Genomic DNA, 21958 nt, shown 5'->3' on the forward strand with positions numbered 1-21958 from the left:
AGGTGATCAGAATTCCTCTCCCAATATCTGGGTCCGCCTGGGCTCTTCTTACATGAGGCATACAGGCCGTGACAAATCATCAAACGCCGGGTTTTGATAGAGCAGAATATAGTCCTGCACCACATCAAAGTATGACATGCTCCCCGTAAAAATATGTGATATAAAAAAGTGGTTCTTTCCAGACATATCAGTGTCGGTGACGATCCCCGCCTTGAGCCGTGGAGTAAATGCAAAAAGTGGATGGCCTCCCACATAACCTCAAAAATCTAGACCGATTACTAGAATCCCGAATTTCCCTGAGCTGAGGTAGACCTGAAACTCCCCCGACCAGCAAGCTTGTCAAAAATAATTCTGTACTCACGCTTGAAGCCTGAACCCAACGCAATGCTGTGTCAATCAAAAAGGACATTCCTCGGGTTTATTTTGTGTAAGAAAATGGTATCATAGATGTAAAACATAACGACGTTATCGTAGAGGGTGAAGATAGATGTAGTGAAGGGAAGAGATGGTCGAGGTATAGACGTCACCGATGGTTGGAATGATCCATCTGTTGTTCATTCGACCATTGCATGGTAGTGTCTTGTCGTTCCGCAGGTGCTTTGACTTCGTCACCTCGAACGGGGGTGACAGCACCGGGCATCGAGTTGATCATATCATGAGCGAGTGACCGCATCACGTAGGCTTGAAGCTCTCGCTCCTCTCTATCGTCTTCTCGTCGGAGTTGATGCTGGACAGACTTGTCCATATTCTCTCGTCGTAGTTTTCGAATCTCTTGCATGATCCAGAGCAGGACCTCCTCTGTACATCGTGTTCGTGGGCCGAGATAATGCGTGTTTCGAACATAACGTCGAGTGACATCTGTCGCGCCATCATTTGAGAAGGCGATGCAGTAGGATATCTTGCGATTCCAACCTGGGATGTACTGTTAGTAACGTATTAGATCAAGATGTGCCGAGTAAAAACATACCTTCAGTGTAGGCTCTTGGATTGTCCCACATCTCTTCACAAGGATCAACATGAACCCAGCGTCTTTGATGTTCACTGTAGATCTCGGTCCACACATGGTCTTCACTGTTCCAAACCCATCTGACTCGTGCACCTGCAGCCCGACATAACATACTGAAACAGTTGGCGAATTCTCCAGCACGGCCTCGTCGAGTTTCCAATAACGTCCAGACATCGGAGTATCGAGGGAACCTTTCATATCGAGCACAACCGGTGCATCTGTAGACTTCGACTCTCGTTGCACCACGGACTATTTCATCATCCACAGGAGGGACTTGGCCTGCGGCGATAGTGGCACCATTGCATCTTGTACAAGCAGGATTGTTGACAAAGGTGAAGAATGAGCGTTTGAACCAACTATAGAAACACCGGTTAGAAATTGAAAGCAGTCAAACAACGAGAGTGCCTTACCGGAGGAGTGACCTCATAACGCAGTCTTGGTAGCCCCATTCGGGCTTGACATTGTCACCTTTGGAAGCCGCCATACCTTTCATGAGGTTGTGCTCTTCTTCTGCCTCTTGATATATGCGATCGATAGGCACGTGCGTCAGAGCATTGTCTAGAAGACCGGGGTTTTCGTACTTGGTTGGTGTCATGGATAGGGTGAGGAGGAGGTTTCGGAATTTCATCGCAGCGCCATCTTGAGGTGGGGAAGGTACAATGGGATGGCTTCGATATGAGGTGTATGTGGGTGGTTGGTGTTGAGAAGGCCGAGAACTGGCATGTGCGGAAGTATGAGAGAGCGGACTTGGTGGTGGTAAAGGGGAAGAGGACGATGTTTGTGGCCTTTGTTGAGGAGCGAGATGAGGGGAGGAAGATCGAGGAGCCCGTGCTTGTTCTTCGAGGGCATTCAATCGGTTCGTTCGTAGTAATTGTTCGAATTGTTTAGACAGGTCGGCAGCGCTGAAATCAAAATCGTCGTCAATGATGCGCTCCCGCGAAGGGTTCGCCATGGTTGTGTTGTTGATGTCTCGCTCTTGAATTTCAAGACACAAGTACTGTTGACGGCAAGAATGAAGGAGACGAGGTGTGTAAGTGTCGAGTCGAGAGTGTTTGGTGGACTAGACAGAGGGGATGCCAGTGGAGGGGAGTTTGTGCTGGAGTGGATTGGACGGGCGCAGTCACCGGAGCACAGCCGAGTCGATTTGCCTCGCCACAATCAAGACCAATGCAGGTGGAAAAATCGCCTAAGAATAATCTGGATCTGTGCTGCGGGGAATCTGGCAGAATGCAAGTTGGATGCAAGTCATGCAGGAGTTTCGAAGCCAGGTGTGAGGATGTTTAAAAGAGAGAGAAGGGTTGTGTCCAGGCAGAAGAAAAGAGTTGAGAGAAGAGAGCGACAGTGAGGACGAGTGATGGGATGGATGAGAATGGGGGAGCCGGAGTGCATACGTGGACGAGGATTGCGTTAGCAAAGGCCCTGGGTGGACAGTGGGAGGCGGTAGGCGGGAGGTACTCGTACTACGACTCTACGAGTACAACTTGAACTCGGACCCAGAGATTCGTGGTCACCCCAGAACTCGAATGCCTAGCAGGACAGTATATTATTGCGACCATCCGTAGACTCATCCAGCACCGTGACCAGCTTGAAGACCACGCCAGGCACGAGTCGACGGCCCCTGGGGAGGGCAAAAGCCTACGCATTTCGGTGGTCAAGGCCTGGCAAAGGCGGCCTGGGCAAAGACCCTCCCCCCGGCTGTAGCTGACGAGTTGCTTTCGGCTACCAGTTCAGGCTTTGTGTAGAGGCGCCGCGCGTCCCTCGGACGAGCCCTCGCGTACGCAACTCTCTTTAATTGACGTGTCGCCCAATCACAATGACGATCCAGGCGTGCCCAGGGCCTTTATTCGTCAACTTCAAGGTTCCAAGCCGGGTCCACTCTCCAAGGAAAAACTACCATTGCCCATGGGCATTTCTCGTTCTTGAATCTTGATCTGCCACCTTGCACGGGACAAAGAGCATATCTTTGCAAGGTGGGAGAGTGGCACGTGTCGATCAGGGCCTGAGGCTGTCCCAAGCACAGTACGTACCCCGACCGCAACCTGTTTCCGAGCGAGGACGAATACCACAATTATTATTATCACTACCTAGGTACCCAAGTCCTTCTTTGCGAGCAATAATACCATCAAGTGCCCGTAACCACTAGCTCGCCACGGCATGGTGAGGTGTACGTAGCCCTCAAGAGCTCTTATCCCTAATGGCAATGGTCGCTCCTATCCAGGTACCCAGCGAGCCATATTTGGCATGAAACAGCCTTGGCAAAATGGGCATGCAAACTTGAAGTGCCTGCTGCTTCTTCCAAACGCCAAGACCAGCCACTGACTCGGACTGCGGCTCTCAACCTGCTTGGGGGCCTGATAGTCTAATACGCGTCTAGGCTTGTCGCCTCTTGCTGCTGACTTGATCGGTTTGGCCACCCGTTGCTCCTCCCAAACGTAATTGCGACCTCCGCATCCTCCAAGCTTCCAGGTTTTCAGGGTTTCTCTCTTTTCGGTGTTGCACCTGCATATCGGATCGGCTTCAAACTCCTTGTTTGATCTTGACCATGTTTCAGACTCGTTAATCATTTAACATTGTATTTCTCCCTGCGGGCTTGTGCTTCCTGGTCAAACTTCAGCCAAGCATGCTCATCAGCCTGGCCAGGCCGGACCACAGCACATGAAGCCACTCTGACTATCAAGCCTTGCGAGTCAGCTCTCATTTTGCTTTTGCCTGGTAGTCAGACATTTGCATTCGTCGTTGCCACCGGATCTTCAATGGAGTGGTAGACCATTCTCCTGATTACATCCCTCCTTATTTCGCCGTCTTCCAATGCTCAAAGATATGGCGGCAATCCTCGTTGACGTTTGCGCGGCGCGTCAGCTTGACAAGCGGTTGGTCACCATCCACTATCTTCGTGTCCAGCATCACATCACCATAGCTATTGGTCGTAATATGGTCAACGCATACAATCATGCCTTGCGAATCTTTCCGATGGTGGACTGTCCGCCCAAAAATAAGAGCTTCGCCAGGCTACGCTCGTTGTCTTTCAAATGCTTAGATTTTGCTAACCCCGGCAGAATCTGTTCAATCACAAAAAAGGGTTGTTGCCTCGATTGCGCGGCCGTATGAAATTCTCCTCCGGGACGACCTCGATCTGGTTAGAGGAATATTTGGTTGGCCCAGCAGGTGATCTAGTCTTATGCAAGTGTCTGCGATGGCAGTTGCTCGACATTCTGATAGCGGAAGCTTGTCCCCTTCCTAGCCGGACTCCTCAATATGTGTCGAGTTGTGGAGGGTCTAGTGCAGTTTGCGTACAGCGCATGCTATTCTTACTCGATAAACCGTCCAAGGCTTACCGCAAACCACAGCTCACAGATCCTCTAGATCAGGTGCATGGCTCACATGTTGATACCCACGGTTTCCTGATCCTGGTTCTGTCATGGCTGGTGTTGAGGGCAACCAAGTCCGCCCTTGGTGCTCCAAGGGACTGTACACTTCTGCTCTCCTCTCGTCGATACTTTCTGCGAACGAGTTTCGCTCAGAGACATTCGGTCTATCCGGATCGACAATCTGTCCCGCATTTGAGAGTCTCAATGCCTCCAATCCTTCGCTCTCGTCCTCGAGGTCGTTCCTTCTTCGGTCGTCCTTACGCCGACGGATCCAGAAGGCGAGTTTGCTCCTTTTAGGATTTAGTGGGGCAGGCGTCGTCAGAAGTTGGTATACGGTATCCTCAAGATGGTAGTTGTCGTACGCAACTGTACCAACGAATATCATCCATAGGCAACTCAGTGTCCACTCGGCTGTTGCAGCAAAGCTTACTAACGACCAGCATTGACTGGTGAAGATGACCGTATCATTCACAAACTTGGCAGTGCAGCCATAAATCCCACACATGACGAGTAACCCAGCAGCTATTATCCAATGTTAGTTCGGGGTCTGAACATCTCTGATACAGGGAAAGGGTTACTTACGTAGTGCAATGGATGCCGCAACTCTCTTCCACGCCTTGGAAATTTGCAGATGCCGATTGTTGGGGAGCCACTCCCTCATGGCCCGATTCAGATACCAGTCAGAGACCTTGGCAAAAGCCATGAGGATAATTTGGAAACTGGTGAAGATGAGATGATTGTTTCGCTGTCCATTGACGCTCGAAAATGCCAGTGCAATTAGGAAGACCGAAGATACGCTGGCAAACACCGTTTTAGCCAGGCGGAACCATTTTCCTACTGGGGCTTTTCGTCCGATGAAATAATCGATCCCAAATGTTATCCAGAGCAGACAAGCCACAATGATGCTGGCAAGCTTGAAGCATAGTTCCCGCTCTGCGCCGATACATGATATGAATGGCCATGCCGCATATGATGCTCCAATTCTATGCCATGACCCATCATCATTGGCTGGGCGTGATGTGAACCAGAAAAAAAAGTATATCATCTGTGTCGACCATATTATCACAGCCAGGACGGCAGGCAAGGCTCGCCACACACCTCCATATTGGTGGAAGAAGCCGGGTTGTTCCCCATGTCTCTGTGGAAGTCGCATCTTTTCGGTCGAGATGGCCCTCTTTAGGTAAGGTTGTCGTGAATTCAGAGGATCGATTGCACCTGAATGCCCCGTGTAAGGACCTGGGTAGGGCGGAGGGATTGTTTCTCGAGATTCGTCTGCTAACATGAAGACAAAACGATCTGCCATAGAGCGGGACACCATGGCAGTGTGAGCGAAAGATGTGAGGGAAGCGGTGCAGGATGGAAACCTGCAAGAGACACAGAACACTCCGATACCTTATATAACATACTATCCACTCGCCGCTAGCACCTCATGCTCAGCGACCAAAGCAGCAGTCAGTCTAGAGCTCAGACTAGCCATCACTAAGGTCTAGCCTTGCACTTTTCTGACTTCACAGTTATCGATGTCCAGTCATGGAGTAGCTGGCGGCTTGGTCGATAAAAATCTCAATCCTTGCTCCAGGATTGAGTGACTAATACTGGGCCATACTGCCGTAAGGTTTCCAAATCAACTCACCAAGATCCTTACTTCCGGTGAGCATGAAGGGCCAACATGCGGATCATTGATGGTCTTTCACATCTTGAAAACGAATCAATGGGCCTAAAAGTCAACGCCATTTTCAGAAGTGAAATCAGCACATTCGAACCAGCGGGTCTTCTAGCGTTGGCGAAGAACCAATAAAGCTAGAGGGCAGCTCCAGATATCCTTTCAAACGGCGATGCATTGCAGAATTGGGCATTGTTTCTGTGGCCGTTGATTGGTTGAGTGCTGAGGGCCAGCTCCACATAGGCTAAAGGTATCTATGTGGTACCCAAATCGGCGCGTAGCCTTGCGCCTCCTTGAATGAAATAGGTAGGTTGCAATGTAATCGAAAACTCGAAAGCCTTTTCATTTAGGCCACCCAAAAGGTTGAAAGGAGCTCACAAGCTGCGCGGGCACTAAAAGCAGCATGCAACTTACTCGCACGATATCTATGCGGGTTTCGTGTCCAGCCTTAGGCTAGAAAGAGGATCATGTCCACCTTAATCATCCGTTGTCAGCACATTGATGGTCGTGATTCCGCTCTAAGCACCGGTCGATGAGATCTTGCCACTTGCTCTTAGTGACACTGTTTATGTCACTTGGTAATCGGTGTGAGAGTGTACCGCAGCCTCGTAGAATAATAGAGCTCTACCTCGTCGACATGAGAGCGATCCCCTCCAGAAGATTGTCTCAAGTTCTTTGTCCAGGGTGCATGTTTGTCAAATAAAACTCACAAAAATATATGAGTCAGGTCAAAAGCGTCTCAATACTTGGCCTCACGAGGTCACCAGTTCCTCTGGTGAAATTTAATTCAGAGTAAGTCGATTGGTCGATCTCCACCAACACGCTGCTTTGTCTATAGCCTTAGTATGTAACTGTAGGCAACATGTAGTGCAGGAATGAGTCCGAGATGAGCGACGGACGAGTCAGTCCTCTGAGACCAGCATCACCGAACATGACTCGATGATGATGACCTCGGTCTTGGCATTGTTTTTTTGTTGCCCCTCACTCAGCATTTCCCCACGAAAAGTTCCCCATGCCCGAGAGTGGTTCGCCTGCCTGCCTGTACTCGTAGCTCCTCGCTCCGAGTCACGCAACGAATAACCAAATTGAATCTCAGTCGCACAGACATATCGCGAAGCGAGCGCTAAGATCTTCAACTCAGCAAAATTTCAGCCTCCGCGAGTCCTTGATCCGCTCCCCTCCTCCTCACAATGTCGCGCATGCTAGCCGGTGGCGGCGGTACCACCGGCTTCAACAATGACATCTTCAGCATGCGTGAAACGTTTCAGAGGGTTGCAGTCGACCCTGATGTCAGCATTGGAGGATTGTGGACACACGACGTCTTCGACACACAATTCACTTCCTCTACCGAAACTAAGCGCAAAGTCTCTGGCTTAGGTGAATCTAAATACAAGTCCGGCATCAAATCGTCTCGTACGGATCCATACAACCCATTCTTCATCCCACACTCCGTCCTCTTCAATCCCAACGACAACAGCCAAAACAACCGGGCCACCGTCAAAGTGATCACCGGCAGTGAGACAAAAGTGACACCCTTGCAATCGCAATGGGAGGAGACTCCAATCCTCACTCTTCCTGTCGAGCTCCTCACAAAGATCTTCCAGCAAGTGAAGGTCCCGTACTTCCAGGTATGCCTAGCCCTGACATGTAAGACCATGGGACAAGTGGCGAGCAAACCAGGTGTAATGTCACCCTGGCGGGGCTACCGGGACAAAGACGGACTTTTCAGATTACTGGAACGGAAAGCGTGGATACCGCGCACTCTACGTCTCTGTCGAGCATGTTTCGTTCACGTCCCGTGCGATCAGAAATACTGGGAGGCCAAGATCGCTCAGTCCATAGAATTTGACAGACGTGATCTGAACTGGCTCGATATTTTCAACTTCCTCGACAGGTGTAATACATCTGGGCATCGCTGCCCATGGTGTGCCGTTAGACGCTACATCTCCTTCCCTAGTGAGACGGCTTACAAGGATGAAATACGAAAGGCAGCGGATGATATCCAAGAGTGGGGAACGGTTTGCCCCAATGTCTGTCGGAGAATTGACCAACCTTGAAGCATTTCCTGAGAAAGCTGTGCCGGGCCTGCGTAGCCATGATCAGGGTGTTGCTATTGATCTGGAACCTCGAGCGCCACAGTCTATCTCGTGTCACCCACAACCTTTAACAGAATGTTTTGGACAGGAAAAGCGCAGCTATCATCACACACTCAACACCATCATGGGATAGAAAGCAGAACGGGGTAAACAACAAGACCTCGGAAATCATTTGTGGAAAGATGTATCTCATGGAAATCGTATGGATATACTGGCAGCTTTAGACGGGATTGCCATTACTGAGATATTGGACATCACGATCTCGCGAAAGGGCCAGAAGGAGAGATCAAGAGGCACTTGGCTACAAGCAGATTGCCACATGCCAGATGTACACTACGAACTTAATCTAGACCAAACCGCTAAATGTATGCACAAAGAGATTAGATCACTGAGGTCAGTCGTTGATCTATCTTTGCCTGCTTTAGTAAACGCACCTAACGGTCACATTCGATGTTAAGGTAACCCTGAAGTGCTGCATCATCGTCACCAGCCGACTTTTGCCAATCTTTGTCTGGAAGGCAGGTGCTCATTTCGAGCATCAATACGCCCCACCCTGTACACGACTATCTTTGAACATGATAATATATGCCTGAAAAGGCGACGACTCATATCACTGGCTGTGGCAAGGCTGCATGCACCAACGAATGACTTGCTTCTCGACTCGAGCAGCCATTGGTCAAATCCATCTCCTCGGAAGCCTGACAGCATTCCCAAAATGCGCGAAATAGGCCTTCTTCGGCTATGCGCTATCAGACGAGAATTCGTGTTATACGAGATGAGATATGAGATACGGCTGGCTGGCTTCATGCCCAGAGATTTTTGACCAACCGGGTGCCAAATCAATGATGTGGTACAGGGAAGCCACTTTTCAGATCGGGTCGATCTCGTGTTCAACATAACTAGCTTGATCGTGCCTGGAGGACCAAGAACCTCATATAACTTTCATTTCCCAGTTGCTTTCAGCAGTGGCCGGAAGTTCACAGAACATGATCATCACATACTATACCTCTCTCCAACCACGCAGCTAGGCCCAGCAAGGCCTGGATCTGAGAATCAAAGTTCAAACTCTATCGCTATCCGAGCCGTGGATTCAAGTGGGTTCTCCAAACCGTTCGCCTACTAATCTCGGTTCAGTGCAATGCTGGGTTGAGGTTCAAGAGAAGTCCAAACTCAGAACCTATGCCGTTTTGCTCGAGAGGAAGTGTGCAAGCTAAAGCAAAGCTCGAAAGATGGTTTACCCCGGTCATCCAAGTCGGGGTTGTTTTGCATGTCGTCGGAAAAAGGTCAAGGTACGCAACTTACGATCGGAAACTCTAACCCCAACGTGCTGATTGTAATAGTGTGATGAGACAAAGCCACAGTGCAATCGATGTACCAGGGTTGGAAAAGTCTGTCCCGGGTATAGATCCGAAAGCGAGATATCGTTCAAGTACGTCAAAATTCGTGAACGAGATCACTCAGACGCTGCCAATCACCATACCAACCGTGAGCTTCGGATAATCCAAGACCGAATTTCCCCATCTGACTTGAGCAGAAAACGAGGGGGCCTTGATATTGCCAATCTATGGCCCTCTATCGGACGATGATTCATCCTCGAGTCCATCGCACAGAACGCGAGAGAGCTCAAGCGAAACTATCGATATGCCGTTCTTCCAGCCATTGCAGCAGCCGTGGACACACTTGGCGCTACCTTTGTTCATCAACTTGTTCACAACATCATTGGGACGAGACTCTAAGCAAGGACTACTGACATTCTTGCCCAGGCTATATCGTGGTTCGACCTCGGACTCACCCCTTCAGTTGGCTGTCAGTGCAGCCACAGATGCGAACGCGGTGCGAAAATTGACGGATCATGAAGCCATATTTCAAGCTCGTCGAAGCCATGTTCAGGCACTAGTGGCAGTACAAAAAGCTATCGAGAACCCCAAAACCGCGACAAATGATACCACGCTGTGCTCGCTGTTTATTTTGACCCTTTTTGAAGTAAGCCACTCTTGGAAAGGGATGAACCTGGTTAATGTTCGTCAGTATATCAGTGGGGACACGATGATTGCCCACGGATCTCATATCGCAGGCTATGAAGCATTACTAGATCTCAGATCCCGTGATATTGACTCCGAGTCTCAAGAGTACGCATTGGATCTTGCAGTAGCGACACAAATTGTGAGAACACTCCACCTAATCTTGAATTGGTGCGTCCAGATTGACTCCTTCAGGTGGTTAAGCATATGAGAACTCGTACTCTGCCTTCGCCTCGTACGATTGAGATCTTCGAAACCCTCAATAAATACGACCCGAGCACTGTGGTTGTGCAGATTAACCTCAAGGTGATCCAGTTCAACAATTACAGCGATACCGTGCTGGAACGCACTGAGCACACCGAGGTCGAGACCCAAGCGGTAGACTTACACGACCTGATAATGCTTGGAGAGCGAATTGATGACCAAGCCCATATCTGGCCAGGCACGGATGAGTCTCTCTACCTTTATCAGACAGTAAATGCACCGCTTTCGGGCTGGGCTCGGCCATTCTACGTCTATGAGACACTGGCTGTTGCTAACGACTGGAACCTGGTCAGATGTGCCAGAATCTCCTTATCGCTGTCAATAATAAAGTGCTGCCGGTCCCTGTTCAAGACAGGTTATATGCATTTGGAAGCAGACAACGCTCTCCAAAGAGCAAAATCGACAATCACCACTATGCTTGAAGACATAGTGGCAAGTTTCCCATACTGCCTTGGAAAAGGTGACGCCAAATGGAATCTACCTGTTTCGGGCATTGGTACCAGTGGATTTGCGCTGCTCTGGCCCATTGGAGTACTTCTTCGATGCGGATACGCGACGCCAGAGCAAATAGAATCGGCGTTGCAGATGCTTGACTATATTGGTGGTCCATTGGGTCTTCAAAGAGCGATTGTTCTCAAGCAAGCCTGGGCAAGCGGCGACTTTCGTTGAGCCGAGTCAACTGTTCAAGACCGCACCCACAGGACATCTTCCCTAAACCTGGCCGGTTCAGACTTCCTTCTGAACAGGTCGGTCCTGTTCGATCCTGCTTTTGTCATTCTCAGGCTACTTGCAGCTTATCTTCTCATGCCACTCGTCGACAAAGGCCGTTGAGAATTGTGGGGTTCAAAGTCCTGAAAAGGTGGCGGCCGAGCTTAAGCCTGGGAGTTACCCCACACCGCGGTCCTGGCTTGGGGGAAGAATGGCCCCCTGACATGGCAGCCTTGCGACCGTCGCGACCTTTTGTCATAATCATGCTCGGGACAACCCAACACTCATTTACACTGTCTGACCTGTATCATGAATCAGAAGTCAACGCATTGTGGCTCTTGACTATCATATTGCTATTATATGACCAACGCCCTCTTCGGAGTGAAGCCACGAGGCAAGACTTGCAGTCACGAGCATGTGTGTTGCCACTTGCTCCAGCTTCTTCTGCAACTTAAAAGAGAATTGCGGCACAAATTTATCCAATTGTTGTTCGTTAACGCATACACGATGTTACGCTTGTTCCAAGCTTTGCACCATGCCTGTGTTAATCTCCAGAACTTGACCCAATCGATAGTAAAATCGGAAACATTCTAGAACTATTTGCTGGGTGTCCACCGCTCCACCACACAAATGTAGCGGGATAAACAGACTACATACGGTCAGATCACTTTATCCTCCATCATTCTAATTTGACGAATCTGTCCACACATAGGTCCTATAGATGTTATGTTGGGACAAATGGGTATTCTCAAGATCACGTGATCGCAACTTGTCCAGCACTCACCTTGTTGAGACTGCTTGATGAATTCTCCATGAATAAAACCAACCATTCAGAGGATATCTACGGAACATACATCCCGCGTAGGCCTAAGCCTTCAGATTTCATGGGGATCAGAACTAATCGCTCGGCAAGGCTTAAAGTTGGGGGCCAAAATGAGGTCTGATCACGTGCCTGATCCTCCTGGCCTGCGACCAAAGTGTCCCTTCATTGCAATTCCGTTGGATCCAAACATCATCCACAACTTTCTATAAAATATACAATATCTCCTTGCATTCAGTATCTTTTGTAATCAGCGATTGTGTGCTTGTTCGAACCAAAGACGGCAGCGCTACTGCGCAATCGTGCCTGGGCTCTCACACCCATCCAACCTACACGCGTGTGCTTTTCTAGTTAGTTTCGCTCTGGCTTCGAACTCCTCGGCTGGTCCGCCCACACCCTCCCAAATCTCATTTCCCTTCGATGTCCTTCCAAGTGCCGCAGAATGCGCCGTCGTTTTCGAGTTCACAAAGATCACAAGAAGATTCCTACTGGCGGTCGAAACAGAGTAATGGCCATACGACGAAAGGAGGCGTTGCGGATGCAGTCACCTCGAAAATCAACGACATCTTCAGCGAGCAGCGAGACCTCCCCATGTACAAAGACAAGCCACATTTTCCAGCCAGTCGGCGGCCCTCGCTGCTGCAGAGGAAGAGGGTCCAGGGTCTGTTGGGCTTGACGGGAATATTCGTTCTTTGGTGGACCGGCTTCTTGTCTTTCGGTGGTCCCAAAGGGCAGTTTTTCGATGCCGCGGAGCACCGACATTTCGGCGAGGACTGGTCGGTGCAGAGGGAGGCGGTGAAGGAGGTCTTTCTAACAACCTGGGAGGGTTATGAGAAATATGCATGGGGTTTGGATGAATACCATCCCCTGTCACGGAAGGGCAAAAACATGGTTCAAGGCGGCATGGGATGGATCATTGTTGATGCCCTGGACACGGCCATTATGATGAACTTGACTTCTCAAGTTGCAACCGCGAGGGAGTGGATCTCCACTTCACTCAACTATAACGCAGACCATGATGTTAATACTTTTGAAACGACCATTCGAATGCTTGGAGGATTGTTGTCTGCCTACTATCTATCCACCAGCTTTCCGACTCTTGCACCTCAACGAGACGACGATTTCAATCAACCAGGGGAGGATCTATATATTGAAAAGGCCACTGATCTGGCTGATCGTCTGCTTGGAGCTTACGACTCTCCATCAGGAATACCATACTCATCCATTAATCTCAACACATCTCAAGGCCTGATCAACCACCTCGACAGCGGAGCCTCATCCACAGCCGAGGCTGCAACCTTACAATTGGAGATGAAGTATCTCTCCAAAGTCACTGGCGAGCCAGTCTACTGGGACCGAGCGGAACTTGTGATCAAAGCAATCGAGTCGCAAAAGCGGGAAGATGGCTTACTCCCCATTTTCATCTACCCAGCTACTGGTGAATTTCGGGGCGATAACATCCGTCTTGGATCTCGAGGGGACAGCTACTACGAATATCTAATCAAACAATATCTTCAGACCGGTGGTGTTGAGACAATCTATCAGGACATGTGGGAGGAAGCATTGGAGGGGGTCAAGAAACATTTGATTACATACTCGGCCAAATCGTCGCTAACTATCCTTGCTGAGCGGCCCAGCGGCCTCCACGGCGTCTTGACTCCTAAAATGGATCACCTTGTATGCTTCATGCCGGGGACAATCGCCCTCGCAGTCACTGGCGGACAGACTGTGGAGCAGGCAAAGAAAAGACTAGGCAGCAAATGGAGCAAGAAAAACGACGAGGACCTGCAGCTCGCAGAAGAACTCATGAAAACATGCTGGGGCATGTACAAAGTCACACCGACAGGTCTCGCGCCCGAAATCTCTTACTTTCACGTCGACAACCCTCCCCGCCAATGGCAGGGCCACCTCGATGCGACATGGACACAACCTGTATCTGCAGAACTGTCTGACAATCTCACAGCCGACTGGCGCTCCGACTACGACATCCACGACATGGACGTGCACAACCTTCAGCGGCCCGAGACCGTTGAGTCGCTCTTCTACATGTGGCGCATCACCAAGAATCCGAAATACCGCCAGTGGGGCTGGGAGATGTTTGAAGCCTTCCGCGAACACACGAAAGTGGTCGACGAAGTGCACGGCAAGGTGTATGCGTACAGCTCACTCGACACGGTGATGGAGAACCCAGTAAAAGAGCGCAAGCGCCGCGACAACATGGAGAGCTTCTGGCTCGCCGAGACGCTCAAATACTTCTACCTGCTCTTCTCGGAGGACGACTTCTTCCCGCTCGATAAAGTCGTCTTCAACACCGAAGCCCATCCGCTACCTGTCTTCGACATCACGGGCAGCAAAGTGTTCAAGACCGGTTGGCAACGCAGCAAGGGTCCTCCAACATCCAAAAATGCAGACTCGCACGGCACCGGAGAGGGGTCCAAAGATGGGGACAATTTCGTGCAGTTCGGCGACCGCCGCGTCGGAAACGGCGTCCGCTTCGACCAGAACGGGAAGCCCGTCGAGGCCAAGAATTCCGGGCATGACCACGACGACACGGTCGAGCACGGCCATATTGAAGAGAGCGGGCAGGGCAAAGTCCCTGGCGAGCACTCGGTCCTCGAGTCGAATGACAATCACGGCGATAATCGGAAGAAAGATGACGGAGCAGGTGCGGCCGGGTTGGAGGATTCCGCACCTTTGCAGAATAGTCGTGCCGGCCGGTCGAAGCCGAGAACTGGGAAGGACATGGAGAAGGAGGATGATGAAGCTGCTGCTGCCGCCGCCGCCGATGAGGAGGAGATGGTCGCGCAGCGCGGCTCGATGAAGGGCGGTTGAAGGTCCCAATCTTGGGAAATGTGCCACTAAAGAAAAGTATATACGGACCAGGATGCATGGGTTGGGTTTTTAACTGGCCGGAGATAAAATAAGCCAGTGGTGTTTCTATGTAGGATAGATACCCGGAATGAGCATGTGCTTTTCTCGTCGACATCCGTTGATGTCTGCGTCCACAACCGCCATCGAGACGCCCTTTTTCATCCCTTCATTCCTCGTGAGAATTCGTGTCGTCACAGATGTTTTCAATTCTGCCGATGGGTTGTGTTTCCTGAAGTGGGACGACCGATTAACGAAATCGGCTTTTACGTCCGTCGTGGTTACTTCTTGAAGATATTGAGCATCGACACTCATCACTTTGTGGCTTTGGGGTGATTGGTTAGCCAGGGGAAGCCTTCAATTGTGGCTTGTGCTGGATCTTCGTTGCGTCTTTGCCACTGAAGCGCGCTCTGGTTGATGCTACAAAAGCACACTTGCGAGTAGGGCGAAGGTTGAGAGAGAGTGCTGCTAGACGGTGGCCGTCCCGAGAGCTTGTAGGAATTGTCGTGTGCCAAGTGATTGTGGATCGCAAGCGGCCATATACTGGTGACTCAGGTCTGGCGGCTGCCCATGGTGCTGGGATCGATTAGCAAGATTGCTCAGGGTTCATCCCATACGGATGACGTCGAAGATATTGTTCTGTAGTTATGTGCCTGACTGCGATCAGAAAGTCGGACCTCTTCGCCTGCCAGTGTACTTTGAGTCGGTCTTGACGACTTTGCCCTTGTTCCGCATCTTTTCCTTCTTCTTGTGAACCCAGGCTTTACTGCCCTTGACGTCTTCACTCCTCTTCCCCTTCTTATGCATCGCCTCGCGAAACTTCCTCCCGTCTTCAATGTCCACGCCGTCCATCTTCGACACGGTGGAGGTGATATCGCCTCCACCAACACTGAGGACCAGGTACGTCTTGACGTTCTTCGTGCCCCCATCGTCTTCAAGAATACCCGCACCGAACCCCGCTCGCACAGCGGCCGAACTGATCATCGTACGCTGCTGCTCGTTCTTCGGGTAGAACTGACACACGGCTTTCCCACCCCGCTTCAGCGCAGCATACAGGCCGTCGAAGAACCTCCTCAGGCGGCCTTCGGGACTCACGCCGCTCGTCTCGGCATTGCACAGCCACTGGATGGCGCTGATACTGATGGCGGCGTCGAACGCACCTGCGCGGAACGGAATCCCTTGGCCCATGTCCGCGAGGAACAAATCCCCCTCCACGTCTTCCCGTTGTAGTGCAATGTCCAGCATGCTCGGGGCAATGTCCATGCCGACCCAGATGTGGCCGTCCTCCGAGAGGATCTCACCGGAGAGGCCGGACCCGCAGCCGATGTCAAGGATAAAGGATGATTGCTCGAGGTCGAGGAGTTCAAGGGCCCGGTTCGTCATCGATGCCTGGATGGCTTGGATGCGGGATGAGGTCGTGTATTTGGCCGACTCGGTGTCATTGTAGTACAGGTCTGGGGGGAGGATATCTTCGGGACGAGACATGTTGGCTGATTTGGGAGATTGCGGTTGATGTGTTTTTGGGCCCTATGTGCCGCCCTCAGGCATGGAATGCTCAAAGATGGGCTGTGGCAGTCCTTGAGGCCATGTCGGACATGGTCAGGTTGATCTTGAATTCTGCAAAATAATTTTTGTGGAGGCCGCAGCGACCTTGAACTTTCATCCAAGCGGCGGGGGAGCTGGGGATGTTTAATTGGCGGAAAGTCGGCCTTTAGTGACGCTAGAGGCTACGGTGGATCTTGAGGATGGATACGGGGGAGGATTACTTCGTCAGTGCCATATATACAACAGATGAGAAACATATCGAACCTTCAACCCTTCAGGAACCACAGCCCCGATGATCATAGCCTCCATGGTCTACACATCCGGAGATAAGGTGAGAATACTGCGAGTGTTTACAAATCCCTTCCTATCCTCAGCTATGCTTTTAAGGGACCTTTTTCCTATCTTTAGTTTGGATGACCACACTCAGCAAAGTATCCGTGTCTCAACGAGAGCACAATATTCTAATATGGTCTTCTTTCCAAATTTTACGCCTCTTCCAGACATTGTTTGACCAGCAACAGCAACATGATTTGAGGCAGATCATAGTCTAAGGTCACGTGGTGCTGTCTACTTTCATTGGCCGAGAAATATTCGCCAGCTTCCTAGACGAGTGATGGAGAGTGGGGCACGGCCTGGCACCTTCGGAATGGAGTATTCAGATGAGAATCAATGTTCAGAACAAGGTAGGGAAGCATGGAAAATGGTGTTCAAAGTCCAGATACTTGAGGCCAAAGATGATATTTTCAAGCCATAACATACTGGCTGGCATTCCCACACGCACAAACGCTGATTGTGGGCGAGTACGCAGAAGCCACCGCATTGGAAATGCAGACAATGCAGTGATCGAAACTGACGCTGTTCGATTCACTACTATTCAGAGTGGGGTTACTTCATTGACCAACTTGGCACTCTCATTCCGGTAGACTCATTTAGGTGACATTGGCTGATCTTACCTATTTAAATGGTCGAATACTCTTCGCTTTTCCTCTCCTCTCCTCTCCTTTCCTTCTCCCTTTTCTTAGAATGGTTGTGTGAGTTCTCTTCCACATCGCCAATACCTCATTTGATTTCGCTTGTCAAGCAAACAATCCACCTTTATACTGAAAACCCACATCTCAACATGATTAACGCACACCAGGAAGGAAATACTGTTTGGCTCGTTACCGGTGCCTCGAATGGTAAGCCACATTGCCTATCACACTGATTATTCCTTGCTCACCATCGCAGGTGTTGGTGCTGCATTCTTGCCTCTTCTCCTCTCTCGGCCTGCCACTACTGTGGTTGCCTTGCATCGTGCCACCTCCGCAGTTGCAGATATTGATGTTCACTCTACTTCTGCCATTTATACTCACAGCTACGATGCTGTCAACACCGAAGCAGAAATCTCCAAACTGGCTGAGGCCATCCGCACGGCACGTGGCATTAACCGTATCCACATCGTCCTGGCATCTGCCGGCATGGTGGATGGGATGAAACCTGTTCTGAGCACTGGCTGGGAGGAAGTTCAGAAACATATGGATGTCAACTTCGGAGGGCCATTGAAACTCGTCCAGGGCCTGAAAGGTCTCTTGGGCTTAGATGCTTCGACCGATACGCCAAACACTAGTGGAACCAAATTCATCTTTATCTCTTCTTCTGTCGGATCACTTACCCAGACTGAACTAGTTCCAGGCTGTCTGGCCTACGGATCAAGCAAGGCGGCGGCCAACTACATGATCACTCGTCTTCATGTGGAATTGGAGGCTCACAACTTCATCACCGCTGCCATTCATCCTGGCTGGGTGCGGACACGGATGGGCTTGCATGCAGCAGACGAGTGGGGTGTCAGTCGAGATTTCGTGCCACTGACATCCGAAGAGAGCGCCGCCGCAATCCTGAAGATTGTTGACACCTGCAGCAGGGAGACCGTCGGAGGCAGGTTCTTGAGTTACGATGGCACTGAACTGCCTTGGTAACGGTGGAGATCTCGGCTTTTACGCTTGTTCAGATCAAGAATAGCCTGAGACCATAGCGAGATGGCATGAGGGACACTACAACTGCTCACTGTGCTCGGTTTCACTCCTTCTGAGACAACCCAGGAGACGGATTGGTTGGTGGTGGCATATTGGTCAAGTAATCGTGGCAGACTATTGATCATATCACACCTGAAATATACATCATTTGCCGTTGAAAACGTAGAGAAGGAGTTTAAAAGGCGACATAGGTAAAGGTGGTGGCAGACCAGACTCTGGTCTTGACCATGAATAGGGGGTATTGCCTCACAAGGCTGAACAACTCATCACGTGTTTGATGCCAAGATCTCGCGTACTCGACGTCATTAGTGCAGGGGTCGCCCCAGCGCTTTCAAAGGTGGCATCTTCGCCGCATGCTCCCCTTGGTCGCGACAGCCTGCGAGAAAACCCGCAAGATAAACTGACAGATGGGTCCTGGTTAACTTTTCTCCATTCTCCCTGATAAATTCCCCTATAATGTTGATATTGAACTACTCTCTTCTCCTCATGTCCTCATCTTCAGGATAGAAATCCATCTCCTCCAGACCCAAACCACTTCTTTTCCCTCAAATCTCCTGACCGGGCCCAACATTTACCACCCCACTACTAAGGAACCATGTACATCCTCCCCTTCCTCGGCTATGTGGGCCTAGTCCTAGGCTTCGGCTTCCTCACACTGTCCATTGCGTCGGGCCTCTACTACCTCTCGGAACTGGTCGAAGAGCACTCGGTCTTCAGCGCCAAACTCCTGAAGAGACTCGTCTGGGTCGTCATTGCAGCGCAGGTTCTCTTGTGGCTCGTCGATGGCTTCCCCTGGCACCTGACCCTCCTGGGCATTGTAAGCCACGTCGTCTACGGTACCAACCTGCGCCATTTCCCAATCGTCAAATTGACAGACCCGTTCTTCCTGTCGAGTTGCGGACTTGTCATCGTCAACCATTGGTTGTGGTTCAAGCATTTCAGTGCGCCCGCGGGTGGATACCGAGGCGTGCCCAGTTCAAGGCGCGATTGGTATTCCTCGCCTGTTTATGATCAGCCTACATTTACAGAGATTGCGTCATATTTCGGCCTGTGTGTCTGGCTGGTGCCTTTTGCGTTGTTTGTCAGTCTGAGTGCAGGGGAGAATGTGCTTCCTAGTATGGGATCTGAGTATGCGACGGGAGAACGGGAAGGCGTCGGCTTCAAGAAGGGTCATAAGAGGAGGAACACTGGAATGGCTAAAGCGGCTGTCAATGGAGCCAAAGACTGGATGAGCGAGACGGGTGCAGTCATGGGCTTCTGGAGAGGTGAGAACGTCCGGCCAACGCGCGGGTTCGATTGAGATGTCTTCTACGGTTGTACCAACATGATGTGAGAGTTCTCCTGGCGAGTCGAACAGCTTCAAGTCCATCGTCCACCGACTTGACTCCGGTATCCCAAGACCGGCAGGACGGTCTTCGATTCCCTCCCACTCCGACCTGCGCAACAAGATGCTGCTGTAGATCGACAGGGACCAAACCCAAGCGAGATACTCAGCCCTAACTCTACCACCGAACCGTGAAGGCTGCAAGACGCGCACATAACGTTCCTACGACGATGGCACAGCTTGCGATGGATTAGATTAATCACTGTACGAGATCAATGATTTATCATGACTTAAATTTGAGAAATGCGAGATATATAATTTTCGTCCTACTCTCCGCGAAATAGAGGATCAATCTCAATATAATCTCTACAATCTTATTCCCCTAGGGAATACTCTTCTCGATAGTGATACGATACCACGATTGCGTAATACTTATCCCCTAACCTGCGCATATCACATAACACATTACTCCTCACAAAAGCCCAAGAATTGCGATATATACTCGAGTAACAAAAGGCGAAATAACCAAGCATGACAGAATCATCATTCCCTCAATTTCCAGGTCTCCCCATCCAGCAGCCCCTTGACGCTCATATTAAACCCTCCCTCTTCAAAATCTCAACCGTCAACCTTTGGCCAAAAGCGACTCTCGACATCCAGAATATGGCGCCAAACAGCCTTATAGACGTCCAGTTTCCGGACGAAGCCGTCCTCGCGACTGGCCAGCTCGTCGGTGATGTCGGCGATCTCGCGCACAAACGCCTCGAACTCGGGACTCGTCCAGTTCGGGATGAATTCGTTGCGCAACGCGCCGCCGTCAAGGTCGTTGGTCGGGTTGAGACTGAGATTGAGGTTCGGGATCGTTGTTGGCGGGGACATTGGAGTCGCGTTCGGATTCGGGCTGTGTGGGTTCGATGCGCTGTTGAACGAGGTTCGGTGGCTGTTGCTGTGGTTGGTGTTGAAGTTCTGCTGTGTTGGCAGGTCTTCGGCCGAGAGAACGGGGATGGGTCCTTCCGAGTCGGCTTGTGAAGGCGCGTAGTTTGAGTTTGGGGCCGGTGGGAAGACGGGATTCGTGGTGCTGGTGCTGGTGTTGATGTTGTTGTTGTTGCCATTACCGCCGCCGCCGCTCGTGAAGGAATAGTGCGAGCTGGGGCGTGATGACGGAAGTGGTGGTCTTGGTGCTGGTGATGAGGTCTCCGTCGTGTACGGCGCGCGGATGTATGATGCGGCGTAGCTCCAGGCCCTCAGGTACACGGTTTCCGTGGCCCACAGGACGACGAGGCCTTCGAGCAACGACATGGACGGGTCGGTCACGAACGCGCGAAACAGGTCGATATACTGCTTCGTGGCGCTGTCGGCGGTGAATTGAGTATCGGTCGGTCGTGCCGGTATCTGAAGGCCCAGGCCGTATTTCTGTGCCGTGGTGGTGAAGAATTCGATTTCTCGATTGATGTTGTTCAGGCAGTTGGTCAGCATCTTCACGATGCGCCAGCGTAGACTTGTCGATTTGTCGTTGATGAAAACGTAAGGTAGATCAACGCGTGAGAGAAGACTGCCGATGAAGCCGATGTATGCTTGAGCATACAGGCGGTCTTGAGACAGCCATCTTGACAGAACGTGCTTTGGTAACTGACCCAGCCCGGCCAGGCGGAGGAAAGGATGCTGTGTCGCCGCTTGAAATTGCCCGGGTGAATTGTTGAGGAGGATGTTGGTGAGAGATGGAAGACTGACAGGAGTTTGTTGCTGTTGTTGATAGTGAGGATTGTATTGTGCGTTGATAGGCATGGCGCCAGCATTAAAAGATTGATGGGATGAGACCGAGTAGGTATCGCTCATCATCGACTGGCGGTTGTTCTGCACATAAGGTTGCTGATGGTATGAGGACGGCGAGTTGGCCCACATTTTTGTTTGATGGGGGAGAACGTCTCCTCCGCCGGATTTGCGTGCTGATATCAGATTGAAACTCGTCCAAGGCGGCCAGAGGTTGTACAAGGCTGTGGGCAATGACGACGAAGCTCCAATTCCAGTGACCAGACTTGTTTCACCGGTTGGCGCAACGCTCCTCTAGAAAGCGAACGACCACCTCTGGAATATGAGACTGTCTAGTCAGAATGGCGACAGCGGTATGAAGACTTCGGAAATGACTCTCAGGCCTTTCAGTAAAGTCCGGCGCAAGCTGACACGAGGCTGAGAGGGATCCGAATGGAGGGGTAGAATCCCCAGATCCAGAAATATCCTTAGATACGGTCGGCAATACGAAAAC

General features: G+C 50.8%; 9 protein-coding genes across 9 annotated transcripts; 5 read left to right on the forward strand and 4 right to left on the reverse strand.

Moving 5' to 3' along the window:
* Positions 1–523: 523 nt before the first annotated feature.
* On the reverse strand, positions 524–1958 carry LTR84_003340 (uncharacterized protein; the record flags this gene model as incomplete). The annotated part of the gene is made up of 3 exons (XM_064846928.1): positions 524–912; positions 968–1362; positions 1417–1958. 3 exons carry the CDS (start codon positions 1956–1958, stop codon positions 524–526), a joined length of 1326 nt encoding a protein of 441 aa, XP_064705281.1.
* A 2396-nt stretch (positions 1959–4354) lies between these two features.
* LTR84_003341 (uncharacterized protein) lies at positions 4355–5692 on the reverse strand (the record flags this gene model as incomplete). Its single annotated transcript, XM_064846929.1, has 2 exons — positions 4355–4896; positions 4957–5692. 2 exons carry the CDS (start codon positions 5690–5692, stop codon positions 4355–4357), a joined length of 1278 nt encoding a protein of 425 aa, XP_064705282.1.
* Positions 5693–7227: 1535 nt separating this feature from the next.
* On the forward strand, positions 7228–8094 carry LTR84_003342 (uncharacterized protein; the record flags this gene model as incomplete). The annotated part of the gene is made up of 1 exon (XM_064846930.1): positions 7228–8094. One exon carries the CDS (start codon positions 7228–7230, stop codon positions 8092–8094), a length of 867 nt encoding a protein of 288 aa, XP_064705283.1.
* Positions 8095–9362: 1268 nt separating this feature from the next.
* LTR84_003343 (uncharacterized protein) lies at positions 9363–11087 on the forward strand (the record flags this gene model as incomplete). Its single annotated transcript, XM_064846931.1, has 5 exons — positions 9363–9422; positions 9474–9618; positions 9668–10116; positions 10162–10296; positions 10350–11087. The coding sequence occupies 5 exons, from the start codon at positions 9363–9365 to the stop codon at positions 11085–11087; spliced, it is 1527 nt and encodes a 508-aa protein (XP_064705284.1).
* Positions 11088–12366: 1279 nt separating this feature from the next.
* On the forward strand, positions 12367–14778 carry LTR84_003344 (uncharacterized protein; the record flags this gene model as incomplete). The annotated part of the gene is made up of 1 exon (XM_064846932.1): positions 12367–14778. The coding sequence occupies one exon, from the start codon at positions 12367–12369 to the stop codon at positions 14776–14778; it is 2412 nt and encodes an 803-aa protein (XP_064705285.1).
* Positions 14779–15477: 699 nt separating this feature from the next.
* Positions 15478–16299, reverse strand: LTR84_003345 (uncharacterized protein; the record flags this gene model as incomplete). Its single annotated transcript, XM_064846933.1, has 1 exon — positions 15478–16299. One exon carries the CDS (start codon positions 16297–16299, stop codon positions 15478–15480), a length of 822 nt encoding a protein of 273 aa, XP_064705286.1.
* A 1180-nt stretch (positions 16300–17479) lies between these two features.
* Positions 17480–18314, forward strand: LTR84_003346 (uncharacterized protein; the record flags this gene model as incomplete). The annotated part of the gene is made up of 2 exons (XM_064846934.1): positions 17480–17537; positions 17587–18314. The coding sequence occupies 2 exons, from the start codon at positions 17480–17482 to the stop codon at positions 18312–18314; spliced, it is 786 nt and encodes a 261-aa protein (XP_064705287.1).
* Positions 18315–18966: 652 nt separating this feature from the next.
* LTR84_003347 (uncharacterized protein) lies at positions 18967–19671 on the forward strand (the record flags this gene model as incomplete). Its single annotated transcript, XM_064846935.1, has 1 exon — positions 18967–19671. One exon carries the CDS (start codon positions 18967–18969, stop codon positions 19669–19671), a length of 705 nt encoding a protein of 234 aa, XP_064705288.1.
* Positions 19672–20313: 642 nt separating this feature from the next.
* LTR84_003348 (uncharacterized protein) lies at positions 20314–21597 on the reverse strand (the record flags this gene model as incomplete). Its single annotated transcript, XM_064846936.1, has 1 exon — positions 20314–21597. The coding sequence occupies one exon, from the start codon at positions 21595–21597 to the stop codon at positions 20314–20316; it is 1284 nt and encodes a 427-aa protein (XP_064705289.1).
* Positions 21598–21958: the final 361 nt, after the last annotated feature.

The sequence above is a fragment of the Exophiala bonariae genome, assembly GCF_035927105.1.
Source record: "Exophiala bonariae strain CCFEE 5792 chromosome Unknown scaffold_16, whole genome shotgun sequence".
In the NCBI taxonomy this organism is placed as follows: domain Eukaryota; kingdom Fungi; phylum Ascomycota; class Eurotiomycetes; order Chaetothyriales; family Herpotrichiellaceae; genus Exophiala; species Exophiala bonariae.